Source organism: Phoenix dactylifera, unplaced genomic scaffold (assembly GCF_009389715.1).
Source record: "Phoenix dactylifera cultivar Barhee BC4 unplaced genomic scaffold, palm_55x_up_171113_PBpolish2nd_filt_p 000589F, whole genome shotgun sequence".
In the NCBI taxonomy this organism is placed as follows: Eukaryota; Viridiplantae; Streptophyta; class Magnoliopsida; order Arecales; family Arecaceae; genus Phoenix; species Phoenix dactylifera.
In genome coordinates, this window is record NW_024067988.1 from 292815 (window position 1) to 315464 (window position 22650).

At 37.0% G+C, this 22650-nt stretch overlaps 1 protein-coding gene across 2 annotated transcripts; it reads right to left on the reverse strand.

The window, feature by feature from the left end:
- Positions 1-8582: 8582 nt before the first annotated feature.
- On the reverse strand, positions 8583-10885 carry LOC120106647 (probable cytokinin riboside 5'-monophosphate phosphoribohydrolase LOG4). 2 transcript variants are annotated; one of them, XM_039119658.1, is made up of 6 exons: positions 10498-10885; positions 9954-10051; positions 9823-9853; positions 9620-9719; positions 9464-9534; positions 8583-9385 (listed from the first exon to the last, which is right to left on the reverse strand). In XM_039119658.1, exons 1-6 carry the CDS (start codon positions 10630-10632, stop codon positions 9380-9382), a joined length of 441 nt encoding a protein of 146 aa, XP_038975586.1. In that variant the 5' UTR covers positions 10633-10885; the 3' UTR covers positions 8583-9379. The 2 variants fall into 2 exon arrangements, with proteins under 2 accessions (XP_038975586.1, XP_038975585.1); XM_039119657.1 differs by having other exon boundaries at positions 8710-9366.
- Between the last annotated feature and the right edge of the window lie 11765 nt (positions 10886-22650).

Below are 22650 nucleotides of genomic sequence, written 5' to 3' on the forward strand. Positions count from 1 at the left end.
TGCATGAGATGGTTGGGCAACCTGGATCCTTATATTTAGGAAGAATGTTGTGCTGCAAAATAGCACTCACATTTTCAGTTAAAAATGCCTTCTTCTTAACATTTAATCGGCGTTTGACAGTACACAGGTCCTTCAAAAATTTGGCATATGAGGGTACTTGTTTGATTGCATCAAGAAGAGGTATGTTGATCTTTACTTGCTTAAAAAGCTTAAGAATTTTAGAATTAGATTCGAGCTTTTGCAACGGCTTTAACCGTTGTGGAAAAGGTGGAGAAAAATGACATTCAACTTTTTCGGTAGAAGTTGGGACCTCAACTTCTTCTTTGTCCCTTTCATCGGCTTTGGGAGCATCAGAATTAGAAGTGATTTGCGGTCTCAATGGGATGGTCTGATTAATGACTTTCCCATTACGTAAAGTCATGATGCTCTTTGTATGTTCTGTATGCGAACTAGAAGGAGCCGTATTATTACTACCGTGCACTTGTGGGTTAGGTTAGGGTTGAGCTAGAAGCTTATCCTTCTCTTGGGTACTTAGGACGGTAGTCAACATTGACAATTGGTTCCTTATATCTTCAAAATTTTGAATATTTTGAGCATTGATATTAGCTTGACCTTGTAGAAAAGTTTGTATAGATTGCAAGGTATCCTCGATATTCGGCTTCTGAGAGGGTGGTGATGCAAAAGTAGGATGTACAGGTGGAGGAGCTGAATGGTGTAACTGTTGAGGATGATCGTTTCTCCACCAAAAATTTGGATGATTCTTCCAACCAGGGTTATAGGTATTCGAGTATGGATCGTTATAAGGCTTTTGGTAGGAGTTCATAGCATTTGCTTGATCGTGCAAGACTTCTTTGAATGTCGGTATGGTGGGGCAATCTGTAGTGGTATGACCCGACATATCGCAGATACCACAATACTCGTTCCTAAGCTCTATAGTCTTGACACGCTCAACCTTCCTAAGCTTAATTTCTTCTACCTTCCTAGTGAGGGCTGCCATTTTAGCATGAAGATCATCCTCAGTTCTGAGGTTGTAAAAGCCTCCCTGTATAGAGCTAGTAGGCTTAGGCAAAGACTTATTATTTCTATCCTCGTTATCCCAAAGTTGGGCAGTCTCAGCAAGGGAATCCAAATACTCCCATGCCTCATCAGGTTGTTTTTCTAAAAATCTACTATTGCACATGGTCTCTACAAACTGTTTCAACTGTGGAGATAAACCTTCATAAAAGAAGCTAATAGTTCTCCAAGTTTCGAACCCGTGATGAGGGCATGAGAGAAGAAGGTCTTTAAATCTTTTCCAACATTCATAAAATGTTTCATTGTCTTTTTGTTGGAAATTGCTGATATGTCTTTTCAAAAAGTTGGTCCTTTGTGCGGGAAAGAACTTCTTTAAAAATTTTCTCTGCATATCTTGCCAAGTTCTTATTGATCTAGGTCGCAAGGAGTTTAGCCATGTTTTGGCCTTATTCTTTAGAGAGAAAGGAAACAATGTCAGCTTGAGGACATCCTCGGTGACGTTCGGCACTCTAAATGTAATGCTCAATTCTTCAAAATCCTTTAAATGAAGATACGGACTCTCGGACTCTAACCCGTGAAACTTGGGTAGCAATTGAATTATCCCTGGTTTGATGTCAAAATATCCTACATTATCAGAAAAAATTATGCATGAAGGCTGACTAGTCCTAGCCGGTTGCAGGTATTGTCTTAGAGTCATAACATGGGGTTCTCGTTCTTGATTGTGGTGACTCCCCGCATCTTCGTTTAAATCAGCCATCTCACAAGGTGTGAGATACTGCGAAGGAATTTTAGGGATGTGTCCTAAGGGATGATCTAAGGTTGTACGACTTAATCGACCGGTGTCGTCCCTATTCCACTTTAGCATGCAAAATTTTTCTCTTTTTTTTTCAATATAAGTATAAGTACCTCCTAAAGATACCCTAATACGAAGATCTATTCACAATCAAACATGCAACAAAACATTACACCTCAATTCCTAATGTTTTTCTTAAATTTCTAGACAGCTCCTAACTGGTTTGAAGAGGACACCTAAGCCTCCAATCCGGTCTAGTAACCTAGTCGACCAGGTAAGCTTCCAGGTAAGTGGAGGGGTCACGATGCAATTAGCAAGGGTCCCACTTAAAACCCACTTTCCTCGAACAGAGACTGTCTCCCTTAAAGGGACAAAGCTTGCCTAGACATCGACTGGGCCATAGAGCGAAATTGGTGCAACTTTCGGTGGTCTTCGTTCTATTGAGCTCGAATATCCTTAGGGGCCAACGTCTAGTTGATTTTAGTTAAGCTTAGGATATTTATGCACTGGGGTGATTTTTGGGCTAAGGACGAGTGATGAAATCCCGACCTTATCTTTTTTAATGGGTTCAGCCCTTAGAATATTTTATGCTGATGCCTTATACTATATGCAACAATCAAAAGATTTTTTTAATGTTTTATGACATGACATTAAATTATATTGAATAGTTGATCAAGCAAATTATTTATTTATTTTTTTTATAGTTTAAATTTGAAATTTGAATTCTGAAATTTGAAATTTAAAATTTGAAATTTTGAGTTCTTCCCTCTTTTTTTTTTTATTTTGAATGATCACCCTTTATCTTTTCTTAAAGTTTTTTTTTCAATTAGCAACAAGGGTTAATGAGATATGATAACAATAAAATTCTGATTCTAAAAAAAAATTAAATACTAAAAATTCAAAACAGAAAGCAGCAAGGTTTCGTATTAATCTAATGGTCTTAAAAGTCTCAGAATGTCAATCAGACCGTTCAGATTATTGAAAAATGTGGCTCGCACCAGCCGACCAAATTTGAGTCCAATCAGACGGTGAATATCTCTTGATATCAGAGTTTGATGCAGACTGTGCAGGGAATAAAAACAGTAGTAAAGATTTAATTTTTTTTTTCGAAAGAAAAAGACTAACTACTAAAGTACTAATTATATCTAAAATTATACTAATAACTCAGCCGTTCCCCGGCAACGGCGCCAAAAACTTGGTGCGCTCGCAAAAATGCTCTCCCAAGTGCAGGAGAATCGCACAAGCAGTAAAACTCGGAAGTCCGAGGTCAATTCCTCAAGGAAACGAAATATAGATTATTAGCGTAATTTTAGATTAATTAATTCAATAAACTTGTGGATTAAGATGATGTTTTGCAAATAGAAAATAAATAGTAAATAGAGAATCGAAGTTTGGATAGATTAAGATGGTGTAGGGATCTGGAATCTCCCTTAATAATATTGCATTCAAGAAATAAATTCTTCAGTTCTTGATTAAAGATGTAAAAGCAGAATAGATCAAAACATGGGATATATTTTATGGACATATGAACTCTATTTCTAAGCATTCATCGTGCCTATTATATCAACGACAAATCAAATACTAAAGCGGTCCATATGTCAATCAACATAAACCATTAAAGAACTATCTACAAAATAATTATGCAAGAATCCATAATACATTGAAAATATAAATCTATAAGAGTAAAGGTTCAGAATTTACTTCAAAGAAAGCAATACATCAAAGGTTCCTCCATCACCCTTCACCTAAGAAATCAACCCTCCATTAAAATATTAGCCTTTCCCTCTCTTATTCTATTCTTTTTGGAAGAACAGGGCATCCCCTGTTTCTTCCTTCTCCCTTTTTTTTGTTTCTTTCAACCGCAGCCCCTGTTTTTGTTTGAATCGAAGAGGTCGGCCGCTCCTCTGTTCTTCCTCTTCTTCTCCCCCAAAATGAGCCACCCTTGAACCGATCCCCCATCTCCTTTTTATAGCTTTCCCGACCTATCAAGTGGACATAATCTTCCGCGTGAGAAGATTAGGGCGGAGGAATGGGGCTGGGAGGTGATTGCGGCCGGCTGGGACGCTGAGAACGGATGCTGGGCTGAATGCACGTGGAAATGGATGAGAGCTGCGGCAGCATGCGGATGGTGGGAAGCTTCACAAGAATGGATCACGGAGGCTGATTGCTTGCCAATCTGGAAGAGGCGGATGAATGGGCGTTGGGCTCAACTAAGAGGAAGGCTGAGACGCGGACACCTGGAAGGAGCGTGAGATGGGTCTCATGTCAATTGTGAAATATCTCGTTTGTTGAAACGATTCCTAAAAAAAGTCAAAAAAAGGTTTCCATTGTACTAAACTAAGTACGCGAAGGAAGAAAACGAGCGGATCCAGTAATTACTCATCCTCAAAACAGTCCTTCCTTTCCTGGAGTATTGTCTCAACAAATAAATAAACAGATATAGCCCCAACGGTTGCAACTGGAGGGTTTCGGAGGTTGGCATCATTGTGATTCGGCAGTGGCTGGGTTTCGATCATGGTCGTTGGGCTTCCTTGATTGTCATATTTCAACTCACCCCTGGAAATTGGAAGAGGAGCAGGTCATGGATTCGGAATGCTGAAATCTCGGACACCGGGCTGATCGCGGAAGGCTTGCTTCGCGGACGGTTGGGAGCGTGGGAGAAGCGGACGGACACCATGGATCACTCGTGGGAGGCGGATGAACGCCGTGGCTCACTTGCTGAAACAGGAGAATGTAAACGGGACCCTTGGCTCGGATGTGCGAGAACCCGAAAGAGGTGGACGCGTTGGGAGGTGATTGCGGGCGGAAGGGCTCAGGCGGACGTTGTGGAGGAAGCTGGGAGATCTGTGGGTGTTGGGATGATGGCGAATCCAGAAGGAAGGAAATCACCACGTTGTGAATGTGGACGGCTGGGATAATGGAGGAAGCTGGGAGATCCAATTGCAGATCTTCTTGGCTTGATGAATCTAAGCCCTTGGATGTTTCATTACGCATTGCCTCCAGATGGCTGCCATGTTTCCCTCGGGTGCAAGTGTGCTTGACCAGATTCAATTTTGTTCCAGTGTAATTAGACTTGAAGTCAACCAAATGCACATTTAAAATCTGATTTACGATAATTTGTGCCAAATAAAATATAAAATTAATGCAGCCCTTTTCTCATTATTTGTTAGCAATAATATTAATTTAAGCAACGTGTAGAACGCACTTTTGTGCTCTCATCAATACCCATATCCAGTCGGAACATCTCTCGACAGTAAAGTGTTCCACAATTGGTCACGTTCAGTAAAATGTACTCCTACACTTCATATGTGTGGCATACCAGTGTCTCCACACTCCTTGGTTAAGAGGACAACCAACGTATATTTCACGCAACGACCTAATCTCGATAATGCTGTCGTTCTTGTAACAACATATCATTTAGCCGCGAACTGGTTTAAGGACTCGAAGATAAATCCTCTTTTATCATTAATAAGTCCTAAGGACTTCGTCTTATAAGAGTTCATTTGAAGATGTAAAATGATGAATAATGCCAAAAAATACTTTATTAATTTGTCAATTTATTTACAAAATTTAATCATCAACATGCTGACGATTGACATTTAGGATACAATTCCCAATACTACTAATAAGCAATTCGTCGCTTTGCAAACTACGCTTTGGATAAATCTAATCAAAGCCGCACATCACTTGGTTATGCTCCAACCTGGTTTTGATAATATAGAGAATGGTATGCTACTCAATATAGATCAACCATGCTAGCCTAGGATCCAGAGTAAACATCAATTAAATCCAGTAATAGTAGTGGAAGAAAAAATTGAGAGTAAAAAATAAATTTATTTAAAAAAATAAATTTATTTAAAAAAATAAAGACCGAAATAATGAGTTTAATTTTCTTCTAACAAAGAAGACTCATGCCTTTCCAAGATGCCTCTCTCTCCATCTTATGGCATTTCAAAAATTTCTCCCCTACTACTCTTCATGTAACTCTCTCAACCTCTTAATAAAATCACATACTCTATCTCACAAAAAGATAAAAACATCACCATCTCCTACTACAAGATAAACTCTAATATATTGAGAAAACCTAACTTAATATGGATGTTAATCTTAAAGTTATTAGAACTAATAACCAACGGAACATAAATTTTAATAAGACTAAGACTTGGCAATGAGTCTTAACAGATGGTTGGGCATTAGATTGGCATTAGACCAGTTTTTGGATGTGTCAAAGCAAATGTTTCACGGATCGTTCTTTTGATTTATAGGCTATTTTTTTTGTTGCATAGACTTTTGGTATTGGCTAGATATTGTCTTTGATTTTCTCTTCTTTTTTCTTTCCCTTTTTCTTTTGTTTCTCTTCTTGTATACTTTCCTTGTGGCATTTTATAAAGCAATAAAATATGTCCCATGTTGCTTAAAAAATAGATCTATATGAAATTTTGTAAATTTGGAAGATGGGTAGTAGAAATAGGAGGAGGAGAAAGTGTGTAAAATTAAGGAGTCATGGGCATCAATGGTGGGGTGTTCTTATTGGAAAATCATGATCTATGGTTTTAATGAATGATTATTCAATATTTTTCTTAAATAAGAGGCAAGTGGATGATATGTTACTACAATTTTGAAGAATAGGATTGGAGACGTTTTCTCTTAGAAGATTTTTTTTTCAAAAAAAAAAAAATTCAAAATTGGTTCTCTCCTCTTAGCTTAGTGTAACAGTAAGATAAGAAGATGACATAAATGACTCTCTTCACAGTTCAGTAATTGAGCTATGTAAGTCATCTTAGTCTATTCAGTACACTCTTCATGATGAGAAGAATTGAATTCAAGATCTTGTTGCCATCCCATTTCACAATTTTTTTGTGCTGTGAGGATATGGCAAAAGTTATTAGTTCTTTTATCTACTCTACAAGATACTAGAATTGAAACTATATAGTAGATAGAAGTCTGCTTATAATGTCTAAAACTCATTTTTAAAAAGCTAAAGATTTGGAGTTGATTTTGCAATCCTTGCATGTTTTCAAGCATGCGACGAGTTTCCTCTAGCATGGATAGCACTTGTCTAACTAATTGATCAATTTCAAGTACAGAATTGATTATACAAATTGTGCATGATAACAAAGTTCACACTTCCATTTATAAATATATTCAAGAACAGTTTGTGAATACATCCATGAAAGAAAGGCATGGTTAGGATGTTCCATTATTATGGCTGCTCTCTTACAAAATCTTGTAGATCAAAACCTCAAAGTAGTCAACTATTCAGTTGTGATGGATTTAGCTTATTTAGACATAATTACAGGGATGTTGAAAGGGATTCTTACTGTTTTATCTCATACCATAGTAAGATCTATAATTATCTCATCGCAATTTATATCCCGAGAGAAGCAGACCATTATAAGACTACCAAGCAATTAATCCTGAGAGTGATTACGATTTTTTCATACTTGGCATGTTAAATAATTATATCCAGTTTGGCAGAAATTAAGATAAGGTGGAATTTTGTTTTTGGGAGCCAATAATTCAGTATTTTGGCCCTAGGCTGTTACCAATAAATATTTCCCTTCATCTTGCAAAATTCTTGGGAACATTTTTCTAAAAGGTTGGCTTAGGCAATACGATCAGATAATTCTTATAGGAGGTGCATGACAACAGCTCAAAGTATACTCGAAAATCTGTAGTCACACCAACTAGTTATCTAAAACTGCAGAAAAGATTTTCTGTGGTGCACTAAGCATGGTTGAGAAGGTCTATGCTTGGATATGAAGCTGAAGGCAAGAACAAAGTTGAGCACATTAGAAGGCCCATTTGAAAGCAAGAAGAGGCTGACATATATATATGGATGTTCAAAGAAGCCCATTAAACTTTTATGATCAAGTTGTTAGCTTGCGTATCTTATAACACTGGACATCGTGTGGGTAACAAATGTTTGAAAGGTGTCAAATAGCTCTGCTTTCGTATTAAGATTATGAAGGAGCTTGGCAAGTACCTGAAAAGCAATTAATTGTGTACAGTATATATATATATATGCAGGTCATTCTATGTTATATATATATATATATAGTGTGTATGTGTGTGTGTGTGTGTGTGTGTGTGTGCATGAAGAAGTAAAGCAGATTAATCTTTTTTACTATGATTTGATATAATGTTGAAATAGGAGCTTTTGGGCCTAAGATGGCCTTGGATTAGGTGTTTGAAAGCGGATGCTGCTTGGGCTGTTCTCCAACCTGCTCAAGTACAGTTTGTTTCTCGCTAACTAAGAAGGAACTAACCAAAAGGAATGCAGTGATGAAGTCTATTTGCAACCATGTATAAAGCTCATCTCCTTTATATGTTGGTGAAGATTTTACTAAAGAAGCTTAGCTCTGCAGTGATGAAACTTGTTAAGATTATGAAGTAGCTTAACAAGTAAAAGCACATCAGTGTTTTCTAATATGAGTCGATATTATATTCAAATAGTTGGGCTGTTTTGGGCCCAATCTAGCATTGCATTAGGTGTCTCGAAGGGGATGCTGCTTGGGCTATGCTCCAACCTGCAGAAGTTTAGCTTGTTTCTTCCTAACTGACAAGAAAATAACCAAAAGGAATGCAGTAATGCAGTACATATGCAACCGTGTGAAAAAATCATCTCATTTTTATGGTTGAGGCAATGCCTTGGCAGCTCACTTTCCTTAAAATTTGGCAAATATTTTACTTAAGAAGCTGGTTCCATTCTACATCAGTAGAAGTTAAAAAATGACATTGTATTAGCAAGTTTTTGGGATGGCTCCCATTGCGATTGAATCAAATGCCCCGGGGGCTGAAGACCAATAGACAACAATTTAAGCACATTTATATCTTTCTTACAACCAAAAAAAAATTAAAGAAAAATCAAACTTCTGGTGGCCCCATCTACACAGCTTTAGTGATATAGCAAACAAAACCAAACATTCCCATTCACACATCAAAATCTAACAAAACAAGAGACTACATCACAGGGGGATTGGAGTCCTTCACACACACACACACACACACACAGAGAGAGAGAGATAGCAATCATATAGAAAATAGAAGGCAATATGTTGACACATATACACACAAAAGGGAGTTGGGCTTATTTTAAGACATGAGAGTATGCCCACTTGTAGCAGACTCTAATAATTGGTCCACAGCCCAGATTTGTCTGGGTGAAGACATGTCATGAAGTGGTGCATACTCCTGCAAGTAGCAGTGAAAGACAGCATATCATTCCCTGCTTTTCCCTGAAACCTTTGTTTCTGCCACCCAACTCAATAATTCAGCAACCAACCAAATGGAAACCAAACAATAAACAAATAAAGAAAGAGAATGAAGCCATCAAACAAATGAATTTAGCTCTAACAGCTCCTTTTTCTCTTTAGGCTTGTGTTCCCCTTCATGATCTTCACTCCATTATTTACCTCCATTTTCCTGATCAGTTCCTCTGCGCTTCCTGCTGAAACCACAATGTGTCTTGCTGACTCCTCTATGAAGCCTTCCTCAACTCCTTGGTCAAACAGTGCAAGCAAATTGTCGTAGTACCCATCCACATTCAGCAACCCCACCTGCCCAAAAAATTTAAAGCTAAAGTCTTAAATGAAGCATGACCTAACAAGTCTCAACTAAAAATATCTCTAGAAGTCAAGAAAGACAACAACTGACTGGTTTGTCATGGATTCCAAGCTGAGACCATGCTATTATCTCTAGAAGTTCCTCCATGGTTCCATAACCACCTAACAAAGGTTGGTATTTAGACATAGATTGGGAGTGTATTAGAGCCTAATTGACATTGGAGTAGACGGTTAACTTTGGTTTCACCTGGAAGAGCAATAAAAGCATCAGCATGTTTAGCCATTTCTGACTTCCTCTCATGCATGTCTGCAACTATCTTTACCACTCCAATGGTCTCTCCTGATATCTGCCCAGGGGTTTGGAGCTTTCTATGATTATCAGGAAAGAAATAGCTTCGGCTGAACTCTAAGAAAAGATAAAAGCCGAGAGAGGAGGATTTGAAACTTCACCTCATGTGGAAGGAGAGCTTTAGGAATGATTCTGTGATGAGAGAATGGATTAGAAAGAAACTTTTATCTTCTGTGAACCATGAAAATCTAACAGAAAAGTATTACATGTAACAAAGAACAGAAGTAGATACCCAAGAACATGGCATCCACCATTGTAAACAGTCTGAGATATTAGGCCCATCAGGCCTGCACTTCCACCACCATAAACTAGGTCTATTTTTCTCTGAACCTGAAAGAGAAGCAATGAAAGAAACCAATTTATTAGAGCGAAGAACACAAGAATAACTAGAAGAGTCAAGCTTACCAAGTGCTAGAAGACCATAAAAATAACATTTATTTTAATAAAACAAAGACTAGAACTGAAAGAACAAAAAAAGAAGCATCATTCTTCACATGGATGCACCAATATTCTCATTCCCCAGAGGTTACCAGAAGCAAATAAATCAAACTAAATGAAGAATCCCAAAGGTAAAATAAGGTTTATGCAGTGCTTTTTCTTCACGACCACATCACATTATTTTGATCTTCAACCCAAAAAAAACTGGAACAAACTTCACAAGAAGAAGAGAACCCAACATAAGAGTAAGAGAAAACAAAGAAGGTGTCTTCTTCTTCATATAACTCAATTAAGTCAGTTGGTGGCTTGCTTTCAGATTTGTCTCCCAAGTTTCTCACCAGTTGCTTCCCAAGGTCAAGAGTGGCATCGCTGAATGAAGTCCTGTTTCCTGATCTACTTCCACAGAAGACACATATCCTCCTAAACTTCCTCTTGTTCTCACTTACGATTGCCTCCTGTTTGCTTGCTTCCATCCTCTCAGGAATTAAGAAGATGACTAATGTCACAGGGAAGAAGCAATGCCTTCAAACACAGGCACAAGGAGGAAGTGGGGGAGGGTGGTGAGGAGGCAAAGGCAATGAAAGCCAAGAACAATGGATTCAAACCATTCCAGCAAAACAGAAGTATCTGACACCCTTTCCTATTAAATCTCCCTCCCTCCTTTATCCCCAACACTTCCTTTTGTCTGCTCAAGCTACAGGTACTAGGTGTTGGAGATGAGCCCAACAAGAAATCCACCTCCATCCTCCCTCCTTTATCCCCTCCTCTCTAACCTCATTCTTTGCCCGTCTCTCTCTCTCTCCACACCGGCACCCACGGATACATGGACAACTAGGTTCTCTTTTCTGAATCTAAGTGAATAACCATACAAATATCTTTGCTTTTGTGCCCGTCCAATCAGTGCTTGGGTGTTGGAATGTCCTGCTACAATATGCTTGGATATCTTTTTCCTCAGTCAAATTTACTGCCAATTACCACTGACTTTCTGGATAATCTCATCCACATCTTATCGCTTATTCAACACTGTTCTCTTGCCTGCTCTTTCCGGCCTGCTGTCTCTTCTTGTTTTTATCTGCCCTTTTAAGGATGAATGCTTTTGAGGCATGTGAGACAATGAATATCCAATAGAAATTTGGACGGAAATATGGACCGGACCAGCTCGATATGATTAGTAAAAAAATTAAAACAAAATCAAATAATGTTTAAAATAAAAAATTTTAACCATCAAGAAAAAAAACTGCAAAATTAGAACCGAAACTGAAAAAACTGAAAACAATTTAATTTTTTTTATTCCTTTCAAAATTTTTATATATTTTAAATGTGATAGAAGCTATGATTATTTGATAGCCATTCTTATGTGTTAGTAATTTAAATTTATATTAAATATAAAAATATTAAATATTAAATATATATAGTTTCGAGTTTGATATCAGATTCGATGCTGGGTTTGGTTTCGAATTGAGAAATCATCAAAACCATAACCGAAACAGAAATAGAACAAATTTTAAGTTTTAAATCTATTACCGAAACTATCTCATTAAATTTGATTAAAATCATCATGTTGGGTTCTAGGATAGGTCAAATATTGAGATACTCATTTCTGTTAACATCTCAAATATCCAATAGGGCCCTAAGCCTTGTTTACTTTGTTCGCAAAAGAAGGATTGGGTAGAAAATTATGTGCCATCTGACCAACTAGGTGCATGGTTTCAGTTTGAAACTTAGCCTGTCCTAATATGTATATAAATTTCCGTGATACAATTCCTCTATAGTGATGATAAAAAAAAAATCCACTTAGTGTATGTCTAAAAGTTTGGAATTGTATCAAGGCAGTGAGGATAATGCTGGAAAACTATCACATCTGGAATGGTCTCTGCTAGGGCTCATTGATCCACAGCCGCTGATCCCACCAGAAAAGGCCAGCTACTGCCACTGTTACAAGGAGACCATTCACCTAAATTAAAATCGCATGTCGGTGCAATGCGTTGGTAAACCACCCAATCCATTTAATATATGTTTTAGCTCATCAGAAATATAGTAATATTATCATGCTTGTAAGTCTTCTGGTTTAACTTGTCCCTATCAACAGGGGCTATATAGAAGAAGAATCAGACTTATGGATTTCTTTTTATCTTGGTATTATTTGCTATCTTGTTACTGTCTTGATACTATATTAGTCCAAATATGATTAATATTTTTTTATAGTTTTGGTACACTTTTGTTACCAGCCACATAGCCTATATATTGATGTGCACATCGGTGCAATAGATACAAAATATAATGAATAAAATATATATGTTCTCTCTTCTTTCTTTCTTTTTTATTTTAACATGGTATCAGAGCTACCGATCTTCTAATGTTCTAGGGGTTTTTTGGTCCCTCACAATCATGCCAATCTTTGCATTCTCCAGTAACATTTATCGAGTCCACCAATTCCTAGCAGCCAGAAGTTGTTGTTGCGAAGCATTCGAGGTCAAGTGGAAAGCCCATGACCAACTAGCCCGCAAACCCGCCCAATCCTTCCCTTGTTGGGAGAGAGAGAATGGAAGAAAAATAGGAGAATAGGAGGAATAGAAACGAAGAAAACGAAGATGGCGATGGAGAAGAAGATGAGGATTCTCGAGGATGAGTTGTTCCTATCGATACCAAGGAAGGTGAAGACTGAGCAAGCCCACAGGATTAATCGGCAGTTCCACCTATGCTTCATGTCGACAAGCACCATGTTCCTCTAAGTGCTCTTCTTGATTGCCCTTATGGCATTGTACCTAAGCTTCCAAAGCTTTGTTGACACTTTGTCCAAGTATTCCTAGGTGTTGTGGGGTGGCTTGCATTGGGAGAAGCAGATTCGGACATTCGGTGAGGTTCGGCGGTCATAGGAGATCTTCATCCTTATCATCCTCGTTGTCAATTTTGTTGGTTCCCATGTCTCTATCGCTCTCCACAAGCACGACAATGGCGTCGTCGGCCCTGACAACTTCAATTCCTTCGACGCCCCTCTCAACGAGCGGTAGCAATTAGGGCATCAACCCTTTTGCAGATCTAGGTTCAGATCCATTAGATCCGGCTCATTTCGGTCTTGATCAGATTCATTTAGCTAAAGTCGTTGTAGATTTGGATTTAAATCTGAATTCAATCAGAACTATAGACTCGGGCCTAGATCCAATTCACATAAATAGATTCTAGTCTAATTAGTGCCATATCAGTCAACTATGTCATTAGATAAATTAGTTAACCATGTTAGCAGATACGTCAATTTGCCACCTTAGTCGATCATGTGGGTCAACATATTAGTCAGCAACATGGGCAAGCACGTTAGTCTGCCATGTCAGCCATGAACATATCATTCTGTCGCTTTAGTTAAAGGCATTGCCAAACATATTAGTTTGCAACATTATCTCTCTGATCTACCACATCAGCTTGATACATCAATCTACTACGTTGACTTATATGTTGCCCTATCAGCTTCTGATTTGCCACATCAACTTTTAAGTTATATGTTAGCTCATAATCTACCATACTAGCCTCTGATCTATCACTTCAGTCACTGCCTCGCCAACTCCAAATCTACTATGTCAGCTTCTGAATACTTTCGTGATGTGATTTCGAAACTCAAGCTGGATTCTATTTTACCATCTTGAGTTTGAAGGGAGTTGTTATGCATATCTACTCTCTAGTTACTGTATTAATCCAAATATGATTAATATTTGCTTATCAGTCTCGGTACATTCTTCTAACATGCCACATTGTTAGGTTATTTATATTAATGTGCATATCGGTATAATAAATACAAGATACAATGAATAAAAGATATACTTTCTCTCTTCTTTCTCTTCCCTTAGTTTAACAATTATGCTTCTTGTTTAACTTGTCCCTATCAACAGGGGTCATATTTCTGATAAATCAGAGTTATGTATTTCTTTTTATCTTAACAATTTGTCATGGATGCATGTTGTAGACAAACTAGGGGAATGGCTCACGGTATCAATGATAACAGCATCTAGTTTTGGACGGATGTGAGGGTTGAAAAGGCTGGCTTCATAGAGGGCCCTGCCTCTGAGCGGAAATACTTCTTTACAGTGCCTTTTTATAGCTTTTTGCGTTTGTTGGTTGTGCTTGTTGTTTGTCTTCCCAGTTAAAGAGGGTTGGAATAAAGCGGACCATGAGCAGAGACATCTGCCTCAGGCGAGAAAAGAAAGGAGCCAGTCTTCTAGAGGATACTAGTTTTTGTTGGATTTCTCTTGGCCCCTTTTTTGTCCCTCTGATCAAGATTACAGAAGATTTATGAGATGTCCCATTCCTTGGTCCACTTTTCTGAGGAAAGGATTAATAGTGGTTAAAGCACTCTAGTTTGAAGATTCGATCCCTAATCATGTCGTTCAATACTCACAAAAAACAATCCATATCTACCCCTCTTCTACTGGTTCCAGTCACAAGTCATGCCCTTTCTCATAGAAAATGCGAGAGAGCCTATGAGTCCCTGATTGCCACCTGTTTAAAACTAGTTCAGAGAAGGTACGAATCTCTTTCCAATATCTGTGCAGTCCTTTCCAAATATTGAAATGTAATACACCATTTGTGTGGTACTTAACAGGGAATGTGGACATGAAAAATATTTAGTCAGATGCACTGATTCGTTTTACAAATATTCTGAGCTATTTTGCATTGTTCTTTGTTTTTTTATGCCTGTAAATTGATCATGTTCACGATTTCCAAAGACAAACTAAATTATTGGTGGCAAGCATAGTGATGATTGGCAAAGTCTGATTGTCTTGGTCTAGTTTATTACTGATGGACTGTTACCAAGTGGTATCCAAGAATAATGACTACGACAGCATAAAACAATCCTGCAGTTGATTCATGCATGTGAATCCAGCAAAGATGCAATAGTCTTAAAGATGTTATGAGACTCCTTCCTCTGTACCTTGATAAAAGAATGTTCTTCCTTGCATGAAGGAAGGTCTTAAAGACCAAAAGTCCCTACTCATGTTTGATGTTGCCTTGCCTTGCTGGTGGGTCTCTCTGATAGAGAACATGTTCATCTACTCCTGGCTCTGCCTTGGTCCCACTTAAATCATTGACAACGAGAAAGAACTTCCTCCTCTTTATATTATTGGATGGAAGTAGATTTTGTGACTATTTCTTCTTCACCTTCTTCTTCTTCTTCTTCTTTCTGTTTATCACTTTAATACTTATGTGATCATTTTTATTGAATTCCTTTGGTTTCCACTAATCTGTTATTTCTTTTCTTTCTTCTTTTCCCCGATTTAAAGGTTGGAGAAAACCTTACATAAATCTAGATTATTAACCTTACTTATAACTACTAAATAGCAACTAGTTCAAAAAATCTAAGAGAATCTTTTGCAAAGATTTGCCATGGAGTAAGATTTGGAGATCATTAACCAATATTATATGTTAATGATAAGCATCACCCGATACGCCATCACTTGAATTTGATTTGTTATTCTTAAGCCAATAAAGTTATTATTATAATAATGAGGATTTTACGTGTCATTTGATGCACGATGGCTCAAGCTATGTAGCAAGAGCCAATGGGGACCGGGGCTGCCTCTTTCAAATGAAAGAAGGACAATCCTTCTTTGTGCGAATCCACCGTAGGACCACACAATAGCTGCTTTGAGATGTGTGCAGTTGGATGAATGATGGAGTTCACAATATTTTGAGAAATATGCATATGGTCAATGCCACGAGAGAAGATCAATTATTCTTTTGCATGAAAGATACAATCCAAAACCAAATAAAGGTGGCTGATCTCGCCATTGAGGGCTACCCACCACTAGTAGCACTAATTTGTCGGGGCCCCCCTTCTCTCATGACGAGCAACTGTTGTCACAGATCCTGCAATCTTATTTTAACAGTGAGAAAGATATGGTTGGGCAAGAGAATGCATTAATTAAGCTCATTGGAAAGCATGGGGGGAAGGAGGTTAGTGTGGGAGGTTAGGTTCCAGATCATTGTGGCAGTTAAAGGCGTGTTTGTGTTGTAGGATATAGTATGCTTTGGACTTGGAAGTCAAGGACAATAGATCAATTAATCCTTCTAATTTATGAGCGCCAAAAGGTTCCATCACCAAACATAGATTCCCGAATCTTTGAGTAGATAGGCCCTTGGAGTCAAGCTCCAGAAGGTTTCATCAATTGCCCCACAGGTAATCACATGAAGGATGTAGGTCCTACCATGCCTTATTTCAAAATTTCGAGGCTTTTATTATTCCCTGAGAGGGTCTCAGGCCACACAGTAGAATTAATGAAGCCATTTGACTGTCTCCTCTATTATGAGAGAGAGAGAGAGAGAGAGAGATATTGGGAATAGCCTTTTTTGAGGTGGTCCATCGCAAACAGAAACGGTGAGACCTCAAAACCTGGCCATACAATTATGAGACCAAGCATTGGTTGCATGGTTAGCTGTGGTGCCACCTACGCCTACAAAGTTGGTGGTTAACTAGGGCCCGCACCAGCCTTCACATGCTTTAGTAACAGTGAACTACAAGCTTTACTTAGCACTGGTTCTATTGCTTCCATGGCTGTATATATTCACCTAAACTGCCTATTTGTATTGAAGTAAACGATGCAGCAGTATTACTAGAGCCTTTTTATCATCTATATGTGTCTGCATGAATTCCATGCATGTTTATTGGGCATGGATCCAGACCAGGTTCAGTAATTCCAATAAGCATGGCTTCAAGATACACCAAACCATAATAGTTAGTTGCAATGCATCAATTTATACCATTAATTTGTTTTGTGAAATAAATGTGGGATTTTTCATGAACACGATGTGGGAGATTAGAGTTATCACGCCTTCGACCCAAGATTGCAAGCCATGGATCGCGGCAACCCCCGTATATTTATAAGGAGCTCTCCCTACAAGATCAGTAATTAAGGAATACCCTAACTAGATAATTCATGTAATAACATAAGATACAACAGTAAAACACAAACTACCACAAATCATTATAAAGGCATAATTTCGTTTCAAAATAGAAATCCATTAAAACCCATATCTTTCAAATATTTATATTCGTAATCATAAATCTGATTCGAAATAAATTATATTTAACTCAACATCCTTTAACTATGATTACATTTATACCATGTAGCTAGGCCAGAAATAGAATCACATTTATATCCTACGGAGTGGTCTAAAATACCACACTTATACCCTATAGCGGGGCCAAAAGTAGAACTAATAAGATCAATAAGCTAATGCATAATCCCCAATTGGCAGGGTCTAATACATAGTCAGACAGAGAGCTAAATTTGACACATGTCAAAATTCTTTTTACAAATAACATATATATTATAATCCATTCAAAATATGTATATATGATGTAAAATCAATAAATAGTATAACAATAATCCAAAAAAATATTACTCCGAATTATATATCTATTTTCTATTCAAAACACCATCGTATAAAATGCATAAATCATATATAAATCGTTTAACAATTTATTTATCGTAAAAATAATATTATATAAATAAAAAATCTATAAAAGGTAAATTATTACTTACCTTGCAACCGAAACTAAACTACAAGTCTAAATAATTGCAAAAATCTCTCCCATGACCTAAGACTTCAATGAGCGCTCAACTAAAATCTACTACTAGCACCGTAAGCCAAGAGCATTGGATCCCAAAAGAAGAAAGAGAAAGGACCTGACAGTGATTTAGCAGTGGCAATTGGCAAAATTTTTAGGCGGTGAGGCAAAAGTGGGTATAGGATTTTTAAATAGTTGTTGGAGGCTAGGTTTTTTAGCTTCCGTAGGAAATCAAAATGGAGAAAAGATTCTATCTCCTACTCCAAGTCGAATAGGGCTCTATCTTTTTTTACCATCTCCTACTCTAAGTCGAATAAGGATCTATTTTTTTTTACTTCTCTTACTCTAACTCTTACATCAGGACCGGTAAAATGGACTAGACCCGGTTTCTTACTAGAAGGGTTGGGTCTTACAAGAATATAAAAAAAACATAAAATAAACCAGAAAAGTGAGGCATACCTTAAGAGCCCTAAGTAGCCATTGATGATCGTTGTGATGAGATTCGTTAGAAGAAGAAAGCACAAAACGGATAGATCTTCCTCTCCTTCTCCTTTCCGATGCTTATCTCCTCAATGGAATAAGTACCCCTAGGAGCATAGAAACCTAGATGCTCCAGGATTTCTTTAAAGATAGATATATATATAGTAGTGGAATGGAGATCTAGCTCAGTTAATAATGCTAATGTAGCCATCTATTACATAGTCTATTAACCAAATCAAGCCTACATATATCAATACTCACTACATCACAGGCTAAGACAATAGGGTCCAAAATAACTGTATGACTAAAATTAGTTATAGGCTTCTCAAATATACATTCAGATGATAACTTAGCCTATAATATATATAAATCAAAATAGAATCAGTCCATAATCAATGAAAGCCTACCTTATGAGAATTCCAGAATTCTCCCACTTGAGCAATATTGATTAGGACTTTAATTTTTAAAGAAAATATATTTATTCAATACATATATGTAGTTCGAAAATGACTTTTGGGCTAAGTTCACCTTATGTGGACATATATACAAATATCCTGAATGGGCAACATCTTAAGTCAAAATCTAGTCCAACAAAACCGCTAACATCGAATCATAGCAGTCTTCATATCATTTATTGATAGAAGATTCTTCTATGGTTATAAATATTAGTAATTTCACCGACATGGATTTTAGTGATGTAGTGCATGTAGTGTGAACATTTTATCTTTATGTGATCAAAATAAAACATACAAAATTCATCATCAGTTCACTTTATGGTTTCAAATGAAACTCCTTTATGCTTTTGAATGAAAGCTGCTACAATTACAATAATTTTAAGCTTCTGTCATAATTTCACCTTTATATCTTAAGATGAATCATAATATCAATTATAACATGAGAAATATCCTTTATGCTTAAGCAACACCTTTATGCTTAAAACTTTTATTTAAACAGCATTTGCAAACAACCATATGTGCACAAGTGTAAATAGGGTTTTCTAATATAAAATAATGGAAAAGATACCGTATGTAATATTTAACAAAATAATACTCCATATCTAAATTTATCATATATCTGCCAAGTACACTAATAGCATACACTATATTTGGTCTAGTGCAGACTTATGCATACATTAAACTACCCACAACACTAAGATTAAGGCATATTCTTCATGAATTATCTTTCTATAATCATTTTTAAGACACTGGCTTTCTACTAAATTATCTCCCTTAATCACAAATATGTCTCTAGGTTTGCAATTATGCATATTGAATCTACTTAGTACACGATCAATGTAAACTCTCTGAGATAACCCAAATACACCACAACCTATACCAAGTACAAATAAAGCTTCTGCAAGATCCTTCATATTAAAGACCTTAGATAGCATACGTTTAGTCCTATGCAATAACTTAGAGTCATTACCAGCAAGCAAAACATCATCCACATACAAGACTAGAAAAATAAATTTATCCCGCTAACCTTAAAGTATATGCATCAATCCACTTTGTTTTTCACAAATCTAAGGAAACTCGCAATGTCATCAAACTTATGATACCATTGTCTCAACGCTTGCTAAGGACCATAGATGGATTTCTTAAGTCTTCATACCATATGTTCCTTTCAACTCTTGACAAAACTTTCTGATTGATTCATGTAGAATTCCTCATGAAGAAATCATTCAAAAAAGTTGGATTAACATTAATCTAATTATGCTCTAGGTCAAAACGGTTTACCAACGCCATAATTACTTTAAAATAATCTTTGCAAAAGATCAAAAAGAAAGGTCTCATTATAATCTATGCCCTCATTTTGTATGACCTTTTTGTAACCATTCTAGTCCTTGAACCATTTAATATTACCATTAGAGTATATTCTTGGTTTTAAATATTACACCTTATGGACTTAAAATCTTTTAGGTAATTCCACTAGATCTCATACTTCATTTTGACTGCATCGCATCACGCATAGCTTCAAGCCACTTATCTAACTAGGGATATCTAATAGCCTGATAATATGAGACTAGGCCAACAAATAACCAAAGTCAATGTCATTTTCACCTAAATAAACCACATAGTTATTAGGAATGACAGGTCTTCTTTTTCTAAGTTATCTCCTTACGGATATTTCATTAATTGGCTGTGGAGGTGCATATTGGTTCACCTATTTAATGCTGCTCTACCATTGTCCTACCAATAGGATGAAATATGACTTTTTTTTGGAAAATAGGAATAGAAACAATAACCTATCATTTCTCTAATGTCACATCTCTAGTATGAGAGCATCTGCAGTCATCCATATCACTCTAAAAAATCTCGCATGGATAGACTCAACAATCATTGTACCTCTGTCAAAGCAGTATAATCTATATCTATTTAGAATTATCTAGATAGCCAATGAAATAACAAGAAGTGTGTCACGCCCTAAACCCATCATCCAGGTCAGTCACGTGACACGGCCACATAAGCCCTAAAGCAATGCCCTAAAGATCATACAAGGCTTAAGGTGAACAAATATCTAATAACTCAACAATGAATAGCTAAATAATTCAAATAAATAATTTCTTCATATTCAAATAACTAGTTTAGTTACATGATCTTCAAATGTTCATCAGTATCAAAAAATATACTAAGTAACAACTTATAAATCTGGTGCTCGAGCTCCATGCCCAATGCATCCGAAACTACGTATCCTGTGACTCTAAAAGAAGAAGAAAAGAAGTGGCGTGAGCTTTACATCTCAGTAAGAATTTTACATACTCACACCAATATATATATATAATAAACTTTAAATAAAGATTAACTAAAAACCATGTCAAAATACAGACAAAAATTATAAAATCTCACATCGATTATCCATCACAGCTCAATAAAATTCATGTAAATATGCATCCATAAATATATGTCATCAAACATATAACCCATTTCAAAAAATGTGTAAGATATTATCATACAGTGGTTTTATATTTTTAACCTTTGAGATTTTTGATTAACCATTATGTTTCTCAATTGGACTATTCATGGGCATGCTTATGATTGCCCGTGGTGGTAAACCAAAATATCTATACTTCAGCTAGTGGTGGCAAACCAAGATAACTGTGATTCAACTTGTGGCAATCTAAGTTAACTGCACTTCGGCCCACAGTAGCAAAATCAGAATATGTCATGATTCACCTCGTGACAAGCAATCCATAACATGTCTAGTCCTTATTCATCAATCAAATTATTCAATTTCATCCATACCAAGAAAAATATAATTTTATATTTTATGTCATCCTCAAATTTCAAAATAATTAGCATTACTTCTCAATAACCAAAACCATAATCCAAGCAGCCATAATCACCAATTTTCATATGTCTATATAGTAATGAAATATATATGTTAGAAATTATTAGACGATCATATAGAAAATGATGCAAACCCCAAAATCATCAGCACATGCTACAAAATATATATTATCAATAAAGATGATTGTGTACAAGACTTCTTACTTCTACTAATGATAGACTCAAATACTAGGTATATCGATCCTCTCCTCGAACTACGAATTAGAGGGAAAAGTGGTATGCTCAATACCTTTCTGCCTAGTCGATTGTCCCACTATAAGATCAGGCCTAATCATCAAACTAATCACAACAACCACGATCAATGGTACAAAATTATGGAACGAGATTAAATTTTAACATTGTCTGCTTGGACCCCTGGTCGTACAATACCGACCCAAGACCTCTGTTCGCACAATACCAGCCCGAGACCCCTCTTAAGGTCCACCTAGTCAACTTCCCTATACCTAGATATTTGGACTGTCTAGTGGTCTATAAAATATCTAGAGAGAGAAAGAAGAAATAGAAAAGTAGATAGATGAGAGAGAAAGAGAAGAAAGAGGACAAAGAGAGAAAGAAGAAGAGAGTTCAGAAGAAAGAGGACAAAGAGAGAAAGAAGAGAGAGAACTATCTTCTTCTCCTTCCCAAAATAGGGGAAATGTCTCTCTCCCACTCCTTCTCAATCCCACCAAGGAAGAGTCGAGGGACAGCGCCCCACAGCAAACCCAGGTGGCAGCGATGGCAACAGCCCTGAGCAACAGCCCACAGGTGGCAGTGGTCGGCGACAGTGAACAAAAATCAAAATAAAGAACTATGTTCTAAGTGAATTCCAGTGACTTGCCAACTCTAATCAAAGAAAATCAATGGCCCAAAGCCAAAGAGGAGGAGAGAGAAGTTGGAAAATCTTACCTTGTTGACGGCAAGATCTCATAGCCAATCGACAATGAAACCCTCCACGGAAAGCTCAAGTTTTTCATACTCTAATTAAGGCTTCAAGGGAGGATTCTAGAGGGGAGGTGGAGATCTCTTTTATAGGTGAAAATCGGAGCTTTGCTGGAGTTCTAGACGCACTTAAACACCCCTTTCTCGTCAGACTTGGGAAGGAAGAAAACTTCCATCGAGAGTCTTCC